Here is a 19095-nt window from a genome sequence, read left to right on the forward strand (position 1 = left end):
TTTAACCAAATCATTTAATATTTTAATTTTTTATATATTTTTTTAAATCCAGTCCGATTCCAACCACAAACATAACCCAACTAACCGGGTTTTTAAGCTACGGGAATAACACATTCCTTATAACGAGATATTTTTTCAACAAACTCAAAATTTTGACAATGTTATGTTATAACTTTCAAAAGTTGTTAGTAACTTGGGCACACATTACAAAAAAAAAAAAAAAATCCTAAAATTATCAACTTGCCACTTCAAACCGTGGATTCTAAGTTGCAGCCGTCCGTCCGATGGTTTTCTGTGCCAGAACTTTCTAAGCTTTTTCGTTTTTGTTTTTTTAAATAATTAATGAGCAGGTGAACTTTCACTAATTTTTACAAGGTCTACCCGTTCAAAAGAAACCTCTGGACCAGTCAAATACGGCTATAGATCCCTTGAACTAGAAGCCATTTTGGTTTGCATCCCGTTACTTTGTTTTTATTTTATTTTTATTTTAATAACTAGAATATGACATGTTCTGATTAAAACCTCCTTTACATAATTTTAAAACCATACCAGACGTCAACCTAGATTACCGGAAAAATTAACTATTTTTTTTAATCAAACCAACATCCTTTTAATATATATATATATATATATATATATATATATATATATTAAAAAAATCAACTAGTTTTTCATTATTTTTTTACTGTTTTTTACATTTTACTGGATAATAAATTAATTTAAATTCTTAGAGTGTGTTTGATAGTACAATTGTAGTTACTTTTTCAATCAGAAATGTATCAAAATAATATTTTTTTTTATTTTTTAAAAATTATTTTTGATATCAACGCATCAAAATGATTTAAAAACAAAAAAAAATATTAATTTAAAAAAAAAAAAATTAAAAAAATTTATTTTTTTTTTAAATATTTTTAAAACACAAAAATAAACTAAACTTAATCAATTTATTCAACTCAAACCAAATTTTGAGTTAACCTACTAGTCGGTCAATCTCTACACTTTTATTAGGCTTCAGCCGAACCTCCTTCGATCTTTATTAAATTTCAGCCAATATTCATTACGATACCTCCATCAAATGAATTTATCCATGTCCATTTTAAATTCAATCATCACCTTTGAAATCTAAGAACTTAAATTTGAGTTTAGTTTAGGTTTAAAAATGGTGTTGGACATCAAAGCATTGCTTGAAAAGCTGAAATAATTATTTTAATGATCCTTAGTATTGATTTTGATGGCCACAGGAAGAAACATCTTAAACGACGAACGGTAGCAGAGGCTTGTAATTCAAATACATCACAGTTCATATATTAAAATCAAAAGAAAGATAATATAAGGGTGTTAATCAAAATGGTCGACAATTCTCAAGTATTCATGTCAAATTGGGATATTACATCACGTCAGCCCTATTTACATGCGTGATCGTGGCTCAAAATGCCACAAGCTTCCACTACACTACGATCTTGCAAACCCATATCTCCTTTCACTTGGTGAGACGGGTATGAGAACAGATCAAAGATCATTTTCCGAGACGCCCCAACAAATGCATTTCCAGCGCCAAAGCATATGATGCATTCCGAAGCCAGACTGCGGAGCAAAATCTGAGAGCACAAGTAATAGAGGCTGTTCAAATAAATTTTTTTTTAAAAAAGTGATCGAGAGGAGGTTTTTTCCTGTTTGCTTGAAGGTATAAATAGAGAACTGAAACAATTGTACACACCAGATCCACTTTGTTGCAGGAAGGCGTGTTATGATGAGCTAGATAGCAGTCTGTGAAACCGTTGTACTCTTTTGGAAATCTTTGCCTGGTCGTCGTGGCATGAGCCATTCTGCTGCAAAGTTTTGCTTTTCTTTTGTGGTCGGAACAAAAAATCTTCTGTGTCTAAAACATAGGATACCTACATGCACACATCACCAATTGATCAACAGAAGATAAAAGAAACTAGTGGGCTAGGGCTTGCTTAATTACAAGCACACGAGTACAAAAAGGCAAAAACTAAAACGTGACTTTTATTGCAAGATACCTTTGAGGAATTGCAAGCAATTTTACACTCTAAACCGTTCAAAACCCGAAACCCTTCCATGGCCTGGCACTCGTCAGCATCTGAATATCTATGTTTATTCCTGTCAACAGTGGGCTTTGTTAAACATGGGAGCTCGTACAGAATAAATAACTTTGTCCATAGTGTCTACGCACCTCTTCAAGAAAATCCCTGGCTTCTCTTTTTTGTCGGGAACAACGGAGAGGAAATCATTATGCAGATATGATGCAAAATTAGGATCCATGGAAACAGCAGTAACTTCGGGTTTATCGTGTCCAAAGTCCATAAGCTGAATAGACAAGCGGGTTGGTGCAGAAGACTGCACAGAAAATTAGTGTTACAGTTGCATCAAAATTAACAAACCTTCAAACCCGTAACATTGCGATAAAAACAAGACAAGCAAAACCAAAAGACCTACACATTCAATACGATATATGTTCTCATCATGAAGAAGCACGCGAGCATTTTCATGACAAACAATATCCACAAATCTTCCATGTTTCCTTGATTTTTCATATGCATATAGTTGGAGCAACTTGTTGTCCATTTCATCCGTTGCCACCGTTTGGAGCTGAGGAAAATAAAAGAGTACTTGGTGAGAAGAGATGAGGTCAAGAAATGCAGAAGACTGGAGAATGATAATGTTGAAGGAAATCCTGAGCATTTTACCTGTTTGACAAGCTTATATATTAGTTTGTCCAATGTGAATAGAACATATGACTGTGTCCCAATAATAGCCCGGCAATCATCCTCAAATTTTGTATTGTCAGAAGAACCATCAAGTAAGTTGTAAAGTGCACTCATGAATCTGTAAAGACATACTTAAATTAATAAAGACATTCAAGTTGATAGAATAACCTAAATTTCTGAAGCTAGGGCACCTGGCATAAAGATCAGTAGGACTAGTGTCATTTGAAGCTCTCCATTTCCTCTCGGCAGATGATGAATTAACCTTTGCTGATTGTATTCTCTCATATAATGTCTGTCAAATTAGCAAATAAGGAAACCATGTTAACAAAAGCAATCTCTTAATTAAATGAAAAATGTCCTGCCAAATAAACAGAATTCAAAAACAAGCCTTACTTGGTGAAGCCTAAAAAGCACATAGAAGGAATCATTGCCATAGAAAACCCGAGAACCTTTTTCTTTGTCATGCAATGAAGGGGGGACATGCTTTGCCAAAGGCTTCACATTTAGAAGAAAACGTTCTGAAAATGGTAAAATCGTTCCTTCTCCTTCAACATCGTGGGCATCAGCCATTCCTTCAGCCTCACCTTCACTCTCAGCTTTATTATCATGCTCATCATGGTCACCATCTTCCTCATGCTCTTCCCGAGAGCAATCTTCACCATCACCAGACTCACTTCCAGAAACATCACCATTCTCAGAGGCATTCTCACTATCCTCTGATGACCTTTGAGCACTTTCACCACCTTCATCATCAGCATCAGCGTCATTCTCCGCCCCTGCCTCTCCACATTCTTCTCCCTGTCTGGCTTGATATTGCCTACTAACAGCACTGTCCTTCACCTTATGCGCTGCCTCCAAACCAGCTTCTCCATAAACTGCAAAATTATCCTCCTCAAAATCTCCATTTGGAGATAATTCACCCTCTTCTCTTTCAATTTTAAATTGTGCAGCAGATTCATCATTATATCTGTTACTCTTGATGACTTCTGTTGCCACCCCATTTGTGGATACAGGGGGTCTTGAAAATTCACCACCCTGTTAAATCAGCAATAGATACAGTCATCTTTCATCTGAAGTTAACTAGAAGAAAAAAAAATGATCAAATAAGAAACCCAAGATGTTTTTCATTTAGTTGATGTTTATTTCTCAACAATCCTTAGCCATATCAGCCTGCACAGACAGTTAAGGAGTATTTTTCTATAATTTTTTCTTTAAATTCAATTACAAAACCAGTAAAAGATACTTGTCAAGCCAACCATCAAAACAACTTATATTCTATGTCCGAGAAAATAATTCAGCTTCATGTCTACCCATATGATACCGAGGCTAACAGCATAAAATTCCAATTGACTATGGCAAGTGGTCTATCAAGAACAACAAAACCTCAATTCCAAACTAGTTTGTCTCCGCTTTATGGATCCTTTTGTCGTCTAGCTGGAAAGGCTTTTCTTTCTTGGCCCTGTAGAACCGGATTCTGTTCCTTGATTTGATACCAAATCAACCTCAATATCACAAGATTTCAAATTCTTTGATACCTCTTTCATCCATGTCCACCCCCGTCCTTTATTGTCAACTTACTGGTTCATAATCAAGAACATGCTAAATAAATTGATGTAAACTGATGTAGTATGAAAACACCATACCTCTGTTGACGGTAATATCTCATTACTCGAACCTATTCCAAGCCCTCCCTCAACAGTGCCATTACTTGGTCTTGAAGGGGTAGCACTAAGCCCTTGCAACAAAATGCTACATCTCAGAAATCTAGCCATAAATTTGAAAGAAAAAAAAAAGGAGGGGAGAACTTGCAATACAGGAGAGAGATTCAAGGAAATAACACAAATTAAATAAGATTGGAAACATCCATCAAACCTGATTCAACAAGAGTTCGTCCATTACTTAACTCTGCCCCAGTGACAAGAGATGCATTTGAATTTTGTAGCCGGTCATTGGAAGGAGCTTGTTTAGTGACCCCTGACAATTCATCAGCTGCAGCTGCATTGATCAGCACCTTATCATGTTGAAGAGTGCTTGTGGAAGTATCACTTTTGCGAGCAACGTGATCCGCATCAGGAGAACCATTTTCTTTAACCCTGTTTTCTCCATTTAGCATCCAAGCCCTGCTAGAACTTGATTGTTCAGGTTGGATACTTTCATCTCCATTTCTTGAAGGATTCGAATGTTTGGAGTTTGTGACCGCACCACCACCACTAGGGCTGTCTTCACTCTCTCCACTTTTAGAAGACTGATTCTTAGCTTTTACAACATCTTCAGTGTCCTCGGCACCCTGAGGCCGGGACGGAACACCAAGCATGGGTTCCAAGAAGGTTGTCCAAATCTTCATCACTTTATCTAACTGTTCAGTTGTACAAACTTCTGCACATGAATATTTGATGAGTTGATACAAGTCCTCATGAGTGTCAGGATCTAGGTACTCAAATTCCAAATTTGGTATAATAGGTCGTCTGTTTCCAGCAGCAAAAGCAAGAAGCACATCATCTTCCTTGCGCTTATTCTCACTAATTTCTTTGATCTCCGCCAGTAAGGCTGCAAAATATGTCATATATCGATTATGTTAATGTAGCTATGGATCATATGCAGTCACAAATTTATATAAATTCATGATTTTATGATCAAGGATGGAGCAAGTTATTTCCTATACAGACAAGAGTATATGCAAGAAGCCATTGATAAAGGATGGAACAAAGCAACTTCCAAAATTATTCAGGGCTATTATTTAGTTTTGCTTGGTACTCACAACAAAATGTATAAGATAATGGTCAGAGATCATAATTCCCATTCACGCCAATATATCAAAATAATTAAATGTTAATTGCTTCATCTGAATGCGTATATACCAGGATGTCAACTAGTAAATACCTTTTGTGCTCAAGCTCTTTGTATCCTGCTGCTTGAAATAGAAGCTACGATGATCAAGTGATTTGTGATAGTTTTTGGCATAAATTTCAGCCCAAACTTTGTTAAAATCAGCACGACACCTTGCCCACTCTTCTTGTTTCTGCTTCAAGCGAGTTAATATAACTGGCAAAGCAAGAGAAGTGTTCTTCCTCAATACATCCATTACATCAAGCCCGTGGTCACCATATAAACGTTCAACACACCTCAGATTCAGAGCTAAACCAGAAGAAAAGAAAATCTCATCAGAAAAGAGGAGAGCACCTCACAAATGAGCATAGGGTAAAGTTGATATTCTAATAACTCAATCAAACACCAATCAAGTTATGACCTGTTAAGTGCTCATCAATACGGATTGGACTATCCATTTTGATCGTGTTATTGTTGATCTTTTCTAATAATTCCTCCACACGCTTGGTGGTTACATTCACAGATTCTAACAACATGTCCAGCTCAAACCTGAAATGAAAAGAAAGGTCATCAACAATTGCCAAAAGATAACCAAAACGCTAGAATCATTGAAAGTGATAATTTATGTATAGCAGAAACAAACAGAGTTGTGCAAACAGTGCCATCTCAGTTTCCTACAAAAGACATCGTTGTGACAGAATGTTATATTTTGACGTTAATCACAAGAGAAATGTCATGGGAAAGTAGGCAGTTTTAGAATTAAAAAGTTAAAAGCAAATTCTCAGAGAGAATTTATATTACCTACAAAAAAAAACACCCCCAATTTTTGTTTTAAAAAAATGGACAGAGAAAATAAATTAACATCATCCAAGGCAAGCTCCAACCTGTCATCTTCACATCGAAACAAGCTCTCTTCATACTGGTTTTTCCGCATATGTTTAAAAGAGTAATCTTCGCTTCCTGAAGTAACAGATACCCAATGATCATTCAGTACTTCAGCACCAAGCTCGGTCCTCTGACTTGCAGGAGGTATCATGTACTGCCATCATGCAATAAATAAGTCACTCAGGGAGCAAAAACTAAGTGCTAATCAACTAAAGAAAATATATCATCAATAAAAGAAGTTAATTACACTCTTTGGTAGAAGCCGATAACTGGGAGTGCAGCGCTCGCAGTTAGATAAGTCAAGTTCATTAATGGGTTTTGCTGGAAGCTTATCCTTGCTGGGAAATAAAGACATTTTGTGACCTCCCGTGTCCTTATTTCCAAAGGCTACACTTTTGTCAAGCCTATCCCTTTCTCGGATTTCACGGTCTCTATCTTTGACCCCATCATCTCTCTCACGATCCCGATCTCTATCTCGGTCTTCTACTTTCAAAACTCTGGGTAAATTACCTTCATTCCACAGTGATTCTGGAATAAGTTAGTAAACATTAATCTGAATGCAACAGAGGTCAGATCATTTTAGAACTAATCCAAACATGGTTGGTTCAGTAAAAGTTGAACTAGAACCAAACACAAGTTCCTAGAAAATCAAATTAAACCAAATGAATCCAGCATGCAAGAAAAGCAACATAAGATGAAAAGAGCTAAGATGATGAGAGGATCATCTAGCCTAACAATAACAAGAAATTACTTACTTTTACTCACAACACCAGCAAGTAGGCCCTCTACAAGACAAATTTTAATCAGACTGTTGATAATACAAAATTTCCAAAGCAAGTAATAAGAATATTTGTTTCGTAAAGGTACCCTTTTTTTCACATAGTGCCAAGAATTCATTGAACCCATCCATGAGATCCGGATATTTTCCAAGCAAATCACCCACCTGGTACAACCAAGAGTTTCATGCTTTACTAGTTCTATTCCAATAACAATTTTTAAGATAAGATATATTCCAACAACATTGACTATAAGTAGGTTAGACGTATAGACAGGACCATACTACTATTTCTTTATACACACAATATTGAAGTGCACTCAAGTTGATCCCAGCACATTCAACAGCAAGAGACTTGCCAAATAATGCACCAAATAAGGAGCATAAAAACTTCCTATCAAGCAAGAGTAAATAACCTTGAAATGAAGAGTTGAAACCGTGTAACCCAAAAATGGTTCGGTCAAACCTTCAAACCTCTATCCCTTACAGCATAAATAATTTGAAGTTTTCAGTTCCAAATGCAAAAGTCCAACGAGAGCAAACAAGAGCTACTCTTTGAGAAGTAAAATTTAATTTCAAGTACCTCTGGTGCTATAGGGGACATAAACTATATATACATGATTTGACATGAGCTCTTCATGCATTCAAGGGTAACAACAGAAGCTAATTGATAAATTAATGTATATCTTTTTCTGTTAATATTGGTTGTTGTGGAGCAATGTTAAATGACTATCAGCCATACCAAAGATTGCAACTCTGATCGTGTGATTATTTCTCTGGTATAGAGATGAAGACACCTCAAAAATTCCTGGTAATTTTCAGGATTGTGCAATGTCTCCTTGACTTTGTCACAAAAGGCAAGCTCTTGACTTAATGCACCTGCCATGATATGAACTAAGTCAACAAAGCAGAAATAGAAGGAGAAGGTAACAAAACTTGAAAAGGGAAAAGAAGCTTTCCCCTGGTGAAGAAGAAAAAGAAACGAAAACTCAATTTAAATACACTAAGAGCATTAGAGTCCATAAAGAAAATATAATTGACACCAGCAATGATGATCATTCAAGTTTGAAGCGGTATATAAAGACACAAAGCATGATAAGCACCCCAAAAGTAATAGGGATGATGTATTACAAAGTAATATGCACAATAGAGAAGTGCATTTTCACTGAATTCACAAATGATGGAGAATGCAACCAGGTCTAGCAGCATCAAAAATATACAAAAACAAAACTTGGACCCTAAAAAGTTCCAAGGAAAAAGGGGAAAACCTTGATGCAATATTAGAATTAAAATCACAAGTCATTACTTTGAATACGAATGTCAGAAACATATAACTTACTGCATCATTAGATATCTCGGAACTCTACATCAGAAAGCAATCAAAATGTGCACAATCACGAAATAAAACAGTAGACAATCTGCAATGTGAACTAAGCAAAAAGCACCCTCTCGGAAAGAAAGGTCAATGAAAAGGAAAGAGAAGAAAACAACCCAACAACCAAAGAACAGTAATCTGTGACTTCATCTGCAAAAGAAAAAAAAAAATGGAAACATGATACTGAAAACTCAAATCTACACAAGTGGAAGTTGCAAATGCACAAAATATGATGCAGTTGAAAATTGAGAACCAGAAGAAAAACAGACAGAAGTTCACCAACAATATAATAATTTCCAGTTACAACCATAGCCCTAGCCAAAAACCAATCACATCTATGAGCATAAAGCACTGAAAAACAACTAAGAACTCACTTTTTACAGCATTTTTATCATCATAAGTTGATGAAACAGGATTCATTCCTCCAAAGCTCTCATCGCCATCCCCACCTTGTTCAGCAGCTGAATCTTCAACTCTACGAGCAGGTTTCCGCTTGTGAGGGAATCGTTGGTTGAAGTCTCGATTTCCATCATGATCATAATCTCTATCATCCCGCTCACATTCCCTCCTGTCTCTGTCTTCTCTCCTCTCCTTTTCTTTTTCAACACGCCTGCGTTGATCCTTATCTGCTCTGATCATAGCCCTATCATGGTCGGGATCGGGACGGTCAACACTGATGTCACGTTCAGCATGTGAGGCCATAGCCCTTTCTTTCTGGCAAGAGATACAAATCCAAACATTAGCCTGGTGATTAACTGAAAATTCAGAGAAATGAGAAAAGAAGGGAAAGGAGGAACCTTGTCAACATGCATTTGGCGCATTGTAGGCATGGCAGAACTTCTGTCACGGGGAGCAGAATTCCTGGCAGATGGAAAAAGAGCACTGGCGGCAGCTGAAGAATCAGGAAGGAAATGAGTGAACTCCAAGAGCAGATCATGGTGGTCTCGAAAAAGTGCAGCCACCTGCAACAGAAGTAGTTCCATTAAAACTGTTCAAAATTCTTATATCCCATAGACAGACAAAAAATAAGCAGTTATAACTGAATATGATAGAAACAGAAAAAGGAGCATTCAAACAAAAGAAAAGCCAGTGGAGGTGAGAAAAGTGTGACAGTATACCTCCTGGTAGACCTCACTGATGGACTTATTTTCCTTTCTGTACATGTTCAAAATGTCTAAAAAAGATTTGTAAACATGATCATCACCTTGAAACCTTGTCTGTAGACACAAAATTCATACAATTAAAACCGTTGAAACCAAAACAATAAACCATGCTGCAGTTTGGCCAGGAAACAATGTTTGTACCTTAATTTTGTTCACAAAATTAATTGCTTCTTCAAATTCAACTGGCTTTTTCTGCGGAGGTTGTTCTTCTTCCAGTGGGAGGGTGATCTCATATCCTTTTGGCAAGAAGGTATTGAAACCCAAAATTAAATCACGGTGCCCTTTAAATAACTCCTTCACCCTTGCTATGACACCCGCAGTGTCAATTCTACAGACAACATCCAAAGCAACAAGTCGATAAAATTCATCAAAACACATGCACATGTACATATTTTTTTTAAAAAAAAGAGCTCATTGCCTGCACATCAACAACAAACCTTTGAGCTTTGAAATCCTTCATGACCTCAAGAAAGTCATCGTACTTTTCTCTCTTGTCTTGAAATATATCCTTGACAGCCTTGAGATATGCCAAGGCATCATTTGTTGTAAGTTTCTGTCCTCCTCCTCCTCCTCCTCCTCCTCCTCCTCCTCCTCCACCACCACCACCACCTCCCCCTCCAATCATCTGAGGTTGCCCAGAACTTCATAGCACAAAGATATATTTAAATTAATGACTTAATAACTAAATTCCAAAACACATCCAATAGATCATTAGCCTCAGCCCCCGGATTCATTCACGTAAAAGTTACACAAGTACACTTAATAGTACCTAAGACAAGAACAATCACCTAGAATTCATGGTTTCCATCACATCCAAATCGATAACCGAAAGAATTTTTAAGATAATCTAGCAAGAAGAAAAATTATCCTATCTCATCAAAGAAGAAGAAAATAAAAATACAACTACTGAATCTTAACCTAAAAAGGTAAAAAAAACTAATCTCAGCCAGACAAGAGCATCCCAAAAAAACTAAAATTAGTAACAGTAATATCTAACATGCGAAGCAATTAATCTGTTTTAACATAAATTGGTTCCAAAATCAAGCACTATAATCAGCAAAAAAAAATTTTAAAAAAAAACTTACGCTTCCCCTTTAGTGGAAGAAGAGAGCACAGGCCTTTTAAGTTGAGACCCCATGTAAACATCATCTCTTGACCTCTTCATCTTTTCCTTTTTTTTTCTTTTTACAAATAACAAAACTCTCTCCCTCTCCCTCTCTTCAACAACAGTAAAAGCAACCACAACGAGTCATGCTTCGAACAACTTCAATTGAAGACCTGCAATCAAAAAATCGGTTAGCAGATCTAACCAATATTTTACTTTAGAATCAAAATAAAACAACAGATTATAATTATAATTAGCCATAGATCACCTCATCGAAACACCAAGCGATTTTTGCATTTTACTTCAATTCAAAGCAACTTATTTAACCGAATTTTACAAAGATATAGATCGTTTAATACTCTCTACTGAATTAGCAAACACACCTTTTCTCAGCAAACAGAAAAAAATAAATAAAAAAGCCTTTTCTTTTCTTTTTTCTTTTTAATTTCAGAGAGACCAGACCAGACAAGAACACACAGCTTTATCTTAATGAAGAAGAAGAACTTTTGATGTAAAACCTTGAAAGGAAGAGGGATGTGGTAATTGGAGCACTGGCTTATATCACGAAATGACACAAGAAGAAAAGGAGACAGACGAGAGGAGAGGATGCATACATACACATACAGCAATGTTATGTTTTCTGCTTGAGAAGAAGAGAAGGAGAGAGTTTTAGAATGTTGATTTAATATAGGGGGTAAACCTCAAAATGGTCCTCTAACTATATGCCTTCTCTTATGTAAGTCCTCATACAATTCTTTATCTCGATTAGGTTTCTTAGTCTTTCCATCCATGTTCCTTGAAAAAAAAACCTTTTGAAGTGGAGAGCTTAATTGAGAATTTCAGGCAGTTAGGGATGCAATTGAGATAGAATATTCTTTAAGGACTCGATCTAGATAAGTTCCATGACTGGGTATTTATTTTTAGGTTTACCCTCTGATACGTGTAATCCTCATATATTTTTTGAAAACATAAAGAGGAAATAACTAATAAGAATTCGATCGTGACGTGGAGATAAATTTACGTTCGTTTTACCGCACCGCCGCTCCTCAGGGCTGCCTGCAGGCTTGGATTAGGGCTTCTGTTCAATTTCAGGATTGGTAGTCGAGTAAGGATTGGATGGTCATGTTTTCATACAATGTAGTGGCAGTTTGGGCAATGTACCAGAACATTTGAGAGAGAGAGTTGAAACTCGAAAGCGAAAGGGTTTCTTTTGTTTTAGTCACGTGATATTTAAAATTTGGGGACTTTTTTGACAGTTTGAATGAATCGATTTTCTAGTCAGATTGGAATTAGGGCAAAGTCTGTGGGTTTGATTTTACAGGTGGTTTATTTTCTTACTACTTGCGGTTTCCAGTAACTGAAGAAGTGCGTGCGCTAGATGTTTTATGTAAGAAGAGTAGGTTTGAGTAATAAATATTGTTTTTTAAAATATTATTTTTTATTTTTTAAAATTTATTTTTGATATTATCTAAACATAAAATGAAATTTTAAATTTTTAATGGCCGGATTGGGCCTAAGTCTGCAAAGGCCCAATTAGGCAATAGAAAAATCTGAAGTCTTGCTTTTGGGTCACTGAAGCTGGTCCAGAGGCTCTAAGGCCTCTTTGTAAAGGAAAAGGGCAGAGCCTTCAGCCCACAGGTTCTCTTCCTTTAAGAGCTAGGGATTGTTGTTTAATTTGTTTTATACTGGGAATTGATGTAAGAGTAATAGCCATTGTTTCATGGACCTGCGGGTATCGAGCCCAACTGGTAATAACTAATCTAGATTTTGACTAGTTTAATTCTCGCAGGTTGCCCGGAATTTTCACGTTACTCTCTCACCCCGTTGAATTGTAAGTTAGTTTTTATTTTTTAATATTTATTTTTTATATTAATATATCAACACGATTTAAAATTAAAAAAACATTTAATTTAAAGAAAAAAAACTAAAATCATTTTTTAAAAGCAAAAAATAAGCATAGCTAAGCATGGTTGTAAAACGCAGTGAAGGATCTCTTCATGATTTATACATATTAACCTTAATTAATTTAAAGTGATGTTGTTTAGAATTTTTTTAAAAATTTTAAATAGTATCATTTAAAAAAAAAACGAAACTCAAGTTGAGTCTTACATGGGTTTTGACTGGGAGACATCATGGGTTAACCATCAAGTCACTAAGTTTATCTCTCATCCAGTTGGATATGAAATTTATAAATAATTATATAAAAAAATTTATCAATTCTTGTTATTGTTAAAAGTATCATTATTTTAGTTACTTTTGTTGATAATGAATATCCAAAACTAAATACAAAGAAGCTAAATTTGCTAAAAATAATAATTATTTTTCAATAAGATTGTATGAGAAGTTCAAAATTAATTTCAAGGGAATTTAGTTTTAGCAAGTGATAAAAATAGAAAAAAGAAAATCGAGCTTGGGGGTGCCAAATCTGTAAGCATGCACCCGAGATAACCAAGCATGCGAGCATAACCTCACATTAAAAGAAACTAAAAGGTCTCCTGTGTTTTAATGTGTATTTATAATTGTGCATATTGACTCGTTGTTATTGTGGATTAGAATAGTAAAATAATGAGTTTGTTCCTGTAAATATAACATAATTGGCCTTTGAAGCGAGGACATAATAGTCTTTTTGCAATTATATGCACAATTAAATTATTTCTATGCCCTTGGAGGAAAAAAAAAATTAAACATCGGAGGGTAATGGCACCTTTAACCTTTTTCATTTTAGTAGCGCGATAAAATTTCCACAATACCTCTGAATCATAATTGTTTTTGCCTTGGTCAATGGGTGTTTTTGTCTTTTCATTTTGGTTTTTTTTTGTTGTTATCGAGTTTGACCACTGGTAGTTTAGTATTTTTTGCATTAATAAAATATTATTTAACATGAAAAAGGTGGTTGCACATGGGTTCTCTTGTGGTTTTCGGACGGCGTGTACAACTCTGTATGGTGGCCAAACTTCAGCTTCCACAACAATGTTTTAATCCTCATGGCAACGTCTTAGTTCTTGAATGGCGTGTGTGGCCAAAATATGTCAGGTTTTGCGTCGATGACCATTTCTTTTTTCCCTTTCTTCTTTCCTCTATCCTCCTTAGTTCTAGATTTAGAACCTGCACATTTTCAAAGCAACTCTTCGATTTATTTTTCTTTCAGATTTGGTCACTATTCCTTTTATCTATGGATTTGAGATTTTCTTTCAATTTAACCATCTTTTGATTTTTTCACCTTTCAAATGTGGTCTCCAATCTTTTGATTTTGATTTTTTTCATAATTATTATCTTAATTAAATTATCTTTTTAATTGCATTCCTCAATATTTTAGTTCATTATATTCTATGTCAGATTGAGTCTTTATTCTCTTGATTGCTATTTAATTTATTTTTAATTCTTTTTTACAAATAATTTTTGCTAATATCATCTTTCTACAAAGGTTATCACGATCTCATGTGTCAAACCACAAGTTTCGCGTGTTAACCCAGCTTTGCCCAGGACAATATTTTTTAAAAAAATTATTTATTGTTGTTGCCGCCTTATAATTTTTATCATATTATCAAATTAATCAAAGTTTAACTTGATTATCAAATTTTTCTTGCTTTTTTTAAAACACAACCATCTATTGAATATATTTTTCAGGTTAAAAAATGGTACATCCTGCAGTATCGCGCAGGCTACCAATCTAGTGTATGAGCTAGAAACTGAAAAGAAAAGGGTGCATAGAACATCGTAATGAGGCATCACACCACCCACAACATTTTGAGGACCATTTGACCTCAAAAAGATCGAAGGTCATTGGCTTTGGCCATCTAAACCTGATTTAATATCTGTATTAAAACAATTAAATGTTATTTGGTGCTTTTTAAAAGTATATTTGATATGAAAAGGTATTAAATTGATTTTTTATGGTTTTAATGTGTTGATGTCAAAAATAAAAATAAATGGATAATTTTAATGCATTTTCAAGTAAAAATCACTTTTGAAAAGCACTATACATCACAATACAAAACACACACTAAAATTGTTTTAAAAATAAAAGAAATTGTTTTGAAAAAAAGTTTTCTAGAAAATGCTTAGTTAATTCCAAAGGCAATGTAGAAAATGCCTAGTACACTTTTGATACTTTTCAAGTTATATTTTTTTTTTATGATTAAGGAACTTTATGAAATGTTTTCCTAAAATTTAAAAGTATATGATATTGTTTTTATTGGTTATTGGGTTAGATTTAATCCTCCCATAAGGGATGAGCCCGATCCAAGTATTTAGAGGAGTTATTAAAGAAAGTAACTACTTTCTCTACTTATATATATATATATATATATATATATATATATATATATATATATATAACCCATATAAAAAGGTTAGTTTTTTTATTTTGTTGAAAAGAACATAGTTATCTCATTCTCTTCTCTCATCTTGGACTCTCTGCATTAATTTGACAAGATCTATAAAGACATTCATATTATAGAATAAAACTTTGGTTATAGTAATTGAAGTGGCATTGAAGTAATTGATCTAATGATAAGAAAGTAAATTCTCACAAGTAAGTATTCTTTCAATTCTACATTAGTATCAGAACCATAGTTTAAAATATCTTTTTTTTTTCAATACATATGTTATTGCATAAACTTTAATTGTATATCATGTGTTGAAAGAATGCTTCCGTTGAGTTTTGGATTGACAAAACTTTATTAGATGTATTATCATTCAAATTTGATGAAGCATTGGAGAATGAATAATTATAATTTGGTTAGGATTTTGTTTTTTCTATCATTAATTAGAAAGACCTTTCGGTCAAATAAATGACAGTTTTATAACTGCTATTTGTTAATTAAAAAAATAAAAAAATTATGTTTGTTGAAAATTTGCTTTAAATGGCACAACTGCCAAATGAAGTAAATACACATCTGGTTTGATAGATGTGTAACTGCCATTTGACAGTTAAAAAAAATATGACAACACAACTGGTTTGGCATATGTGCAATTGTCATTTGACACTTGAGATAGTTAAAAAAATAAAACATGACAACACATCTAGTTTGGCATATGTGTAACTGTCATTTGGTAATTAAAAGAAAACGTGACAACATATCTAGTTTGGCAGATGTGCAACCGCCATTTGGCAGTTAAAAAAATGTGAGAGAGGCAGTTAATATTGATTAATTGTTAATATAAATTGATTAATTGTGGTGCCAGTTTAGCTTATAACAAAAAAAAATGATACATGCTGTAATTAAAATATTGATTATAATATTTATGTGCTTTTGGAATTTTATTGCTGTAGTGGATATGTAACAACAAATTGATTATTTATTGGGTTATACCATAAATCATATTTATAAAATTCAAAAGCACATTGATTATATATATCCTTAGATGAGTAGATTGGCTATGAGTGATGTTTATGAATTCTACATGAAACATTAAATGTTAATCATTCTTAATTCTCTACTTGAGGAATGGATGATAGTACGACAATCGTTGGAATATAGGTTGGAATCCTTAGAATTCAACAATCTCATTGATAAAATGTTGTTTGAAATGGAATGTTAGTGTACCAAAAAGGATATACGATACACTGGAAAAAGCGCATGTCATTTGGATGCTTTTGCTAAATTCATTTTATGGTTTGAGCAGAATAAACTTGGAGGAGATGACTTTGATGAAATAGATGATATAATTGGAGACCCTACTTACGTACCTATAATATAAAATAATTATGAAATTTATTATTCTTAATTTTATATTTTTTTTTGTTAAGATAATTGGTTGTTTATTTTGAACTACATATTTTATGTAATTTAAGTTTTAATTACATTATATGCATGTATATGAAAATATTTGCAATTGATCAATGAGAATTATTAGTTGAAACTAATAACTATAATTTTGCATTCATTTAAATTTTCAATAATAATTAGACTATACAAATAAAAATTGATTAAGTGTTTAACATTCTTTTCATTTCTATTATATGTGTTAAATTATTATTTATTTAATTTAGAGTGGAGTGGGAATAAATATCATTTAAATTGTACTAGATACCAATATGTGTAATTGGTGTCAACAACACTTAATATGATTGCATCTAAGAGTATTATTGCTGATTTGAACCATGAAGACAAACTAAGTGAAAAGAATTATGATGTTTAGCATCGTAAGATTGAATATCTCTTGGAAGAGCAAAAAATGCTGGAAACAATCACACAACCGATGATTGAGCTTGAGTAAGAAAACACTGCTCAACATAAGCTTGATATGGAAGCATATGAAATCTATAAATGCAAGGATCAAATCAGATGATGAGACGACATCTTACAGTCATGAGAAATGATATAATGTTACGTTTTTAAAGGCATCGTTCAACCCAATCAATTTGGGATGCAGTAAAGATTTAGTATGAGGGAACCTCCACTACTAAACTTTGTCAGTTAACCCTCAAATTTGATTATTATAAGTAGCAAAAAAATCAGATGATGAGACGACATCTTACAGTCATGTCTAACATGATCAATGAATTAAAGGATGTTGGGCATGAGATAACTAATGAACAAAAAGTTCAAGTTGTTATCCGTTCTTTGCCAAGCAATTAGGAACATATGCATGCTAACCTTACCTATAATGACAACATCAAGATATTTAATGATGTTGCTCACCATGTCGAGCTTGAAGAAGATCGACTTCACGCTGAGAAGCCTGTAAACGAGGCTTTCATATCTGAGACTAATATAAGTGGAGCATATGACTCTAAATATAAAAAAAGTAAGAGTAAAGGTCCCAAATATAGCAAGAAAGGAATAAAAGCAAGTAGTAATGGATATAAGCGCAAACGTGAGAAACACGACGGTAAAAAAGGCAAGAATATGGATTGTTTCAATTGTGGTAAACCTGGTCACTTTGCTAGTGATTGCTATAAGCCAAATGTAATATTTAACCATAATCATCCCTTTAACTTATATGTTAGCAATTGATTAATGCTTGTTAAATTTGTTCCTTTTTGGACAGTAGACTCAGAAGCAACCGACTACATAGCAAGGGATCGAACAATCTTTGTGAAATTTTATCAAATTTCAAAAGGAAATATATACATATACATGGGGAATAATGCTTCCATTGTTATGCTTGGCATTTGTACCTGCAAATTGGATTTGCGGGGAGGTTGCACACTTTATCTTCATGATGTACTCTACGCTTTAGAAGTTTGACGGAATCTTGTGTTCGTTCTTTCTTTACTATAATTGGGCTTTAATATTGTGTTTGTTGGTAATTACGTAAAAATATATCTGGATAATATTTTTTATAATTCTGGTTTTGTATTAAATGGTTTTATGATGTTAGACATCATTGATGTATCTATTAATAATGATGCTTCTATTTATGTTGTTCGAAATTCCAACATTACTAATAATAGTGATATCATAACTTGACATGCTAGATGAGGATATATTAGGCATAACTAATTACATAGATTGACAAGAGCTGGTCTTTTAGGATCACTTACCAAAGAGATATTGCATGTTTGTGAGTATTTCCTTGCTGGAAAAGCAACTAGATTACCATTTGGCAAAGCTAAAAGAGCTAGTAGTCCATTACAACTTATTCATTCAAACATTTATGGCCCAATGAATTTGAGGGCAAGATATGGAGGAAATTATTTCATCATATTTATAGATGATTTCACATGATTTAGTCATGTTTATTTAATCTCACATAAGTCGGAAGCATTGGATTGCTTTATTCAATACACTAATCTTGTGGAGAATAAACTAAGCATTACAATCAAAGTTTTAAGAACTGATCGATGACATGAATACCTATTTAAACAATTTTAAAAAATTATGATAAAAAAGTATAGCTAAACAACTAACTATTCCTTGTACTCCACAATAAAATGGTGTAGCAGAAATGAGAAATAAGACCCTATTTGACATGGTTAGGTCAATGATGACGTATGCTAACTTACTAATTTTCTTTTAGGGAGACACATTGTTAATTGCTGCCTACATACTTGATTGAGTGCCCTCTAAATATGTCTCATCTACCTCATATGAACTATGAAATAACAATAAACCTAATCTAAGTTATTTGTATTTATGGGGGTGCGCAACTTATATTCACAATAATTATCATGAATATAGGAAACTTGGTCCTAGGGGGAAGAAGTGTATTTTTATAAGATATTCTGAACATTCCAAAGGATTTATATTTATTGGTGAAAAGCTGATGGAAGAGTGATGAAGATTGAA

General features: G+C 33.8%; 1 protein-coding gene across 6 annotated transcripts; it reads right to left on the reverse strand.

Moving 5' to 3' along the window:
- Positions 1-1277: 1277 nt before the first annotated feature.
- LOC133705990 (paired amphipathic helix protein Sin3-like 4) lies at positions 1278-11550 on the reverse strand. 6 transcript variants are annotated; one of them, XM_062131479.1, is made up of 24 exons: positions 11473-11550; positions 10839-11031; positions 10191-10394; positions 9895-10081; positions 9709-9807; positions 9388-9552; positions 8965-9304; positions 7958-8094; positions 7308-7383; positions 7196-7225; positions 6688-6968; positions 6440-6594; positions 5977-6104; positions 5610-5864; positions 4602-5276; positions 4373-4464; positions 3123-3764; positions 2921-3021; positions 2709-2847; positions 2458-2610; positions 2195-2358; positions 2022-2121; positions 1718-1895; positions 1278-1598 (listed from the first exon to the last, which is right to left on the reverse strand). In XM_062131479.1, exons 2-23 carry the CDS (start codon positions 10916-10918, stop codon positions 1746-1748), a joined length of 4353 nt encoding a protein of 1450 aa, XP_061987463.1. In that variant the 5' UTR covers positions 10919-11031; positions 11473-11550; the 3' UTR covers positions 1278-1598; positions 1718-1745. The 6 variants fall into 6 exon arrangements, with proteins under 6 accessions (XP_061987463.1, XP_061987462.1, XP_061987465.1 ...); XM_062131478.1 differs by having other exon boundaries at positions 11477-11545; XM_062131481.1 differs by having other exon boundaries at positions 6688-6950; positions 11377-11502.
- Positions 11551-19095: the final 7545 nt, after the last annotated feature.

Source organism: Populus nigra, chromosome 10 (genome assembly GCF_951802175.1).
Source record: "Populus nigra chromosome 10, ddPopNigr1.1, whole genome shotgun sequence".
Classification (NCBI taxonomy): domain Eukaryota; kingdom Viridiplantae; phylum Streptophyta; class Magnoliopsida; order Malpighiales; family Salicaceae; genus Populus; species Populus nigra.

Coding starts and splice junctions, on each gene's coding strand:
- LOC133705990 (XM_062131479.1), bottom strand. CDS start 10,918: ATGAAGAGGTCAAGAGATGATGTTTACATGGGGTCTCAACTTAAAAGG. Junction 2,611..2,708: donor TATATAAGCTTGTCAAACAG/GTAAAATGCTCA, acceptor TATTTTCCTCAG/CTCCAAACGGTGGCAACGGA. Junction 2,122..2,194: donor CCAGGGATTTTCTTGAAGAG/GTGCGTAGACAC, acceptor CACTGTTGACAG/GAATAAACATAGATATTCAG.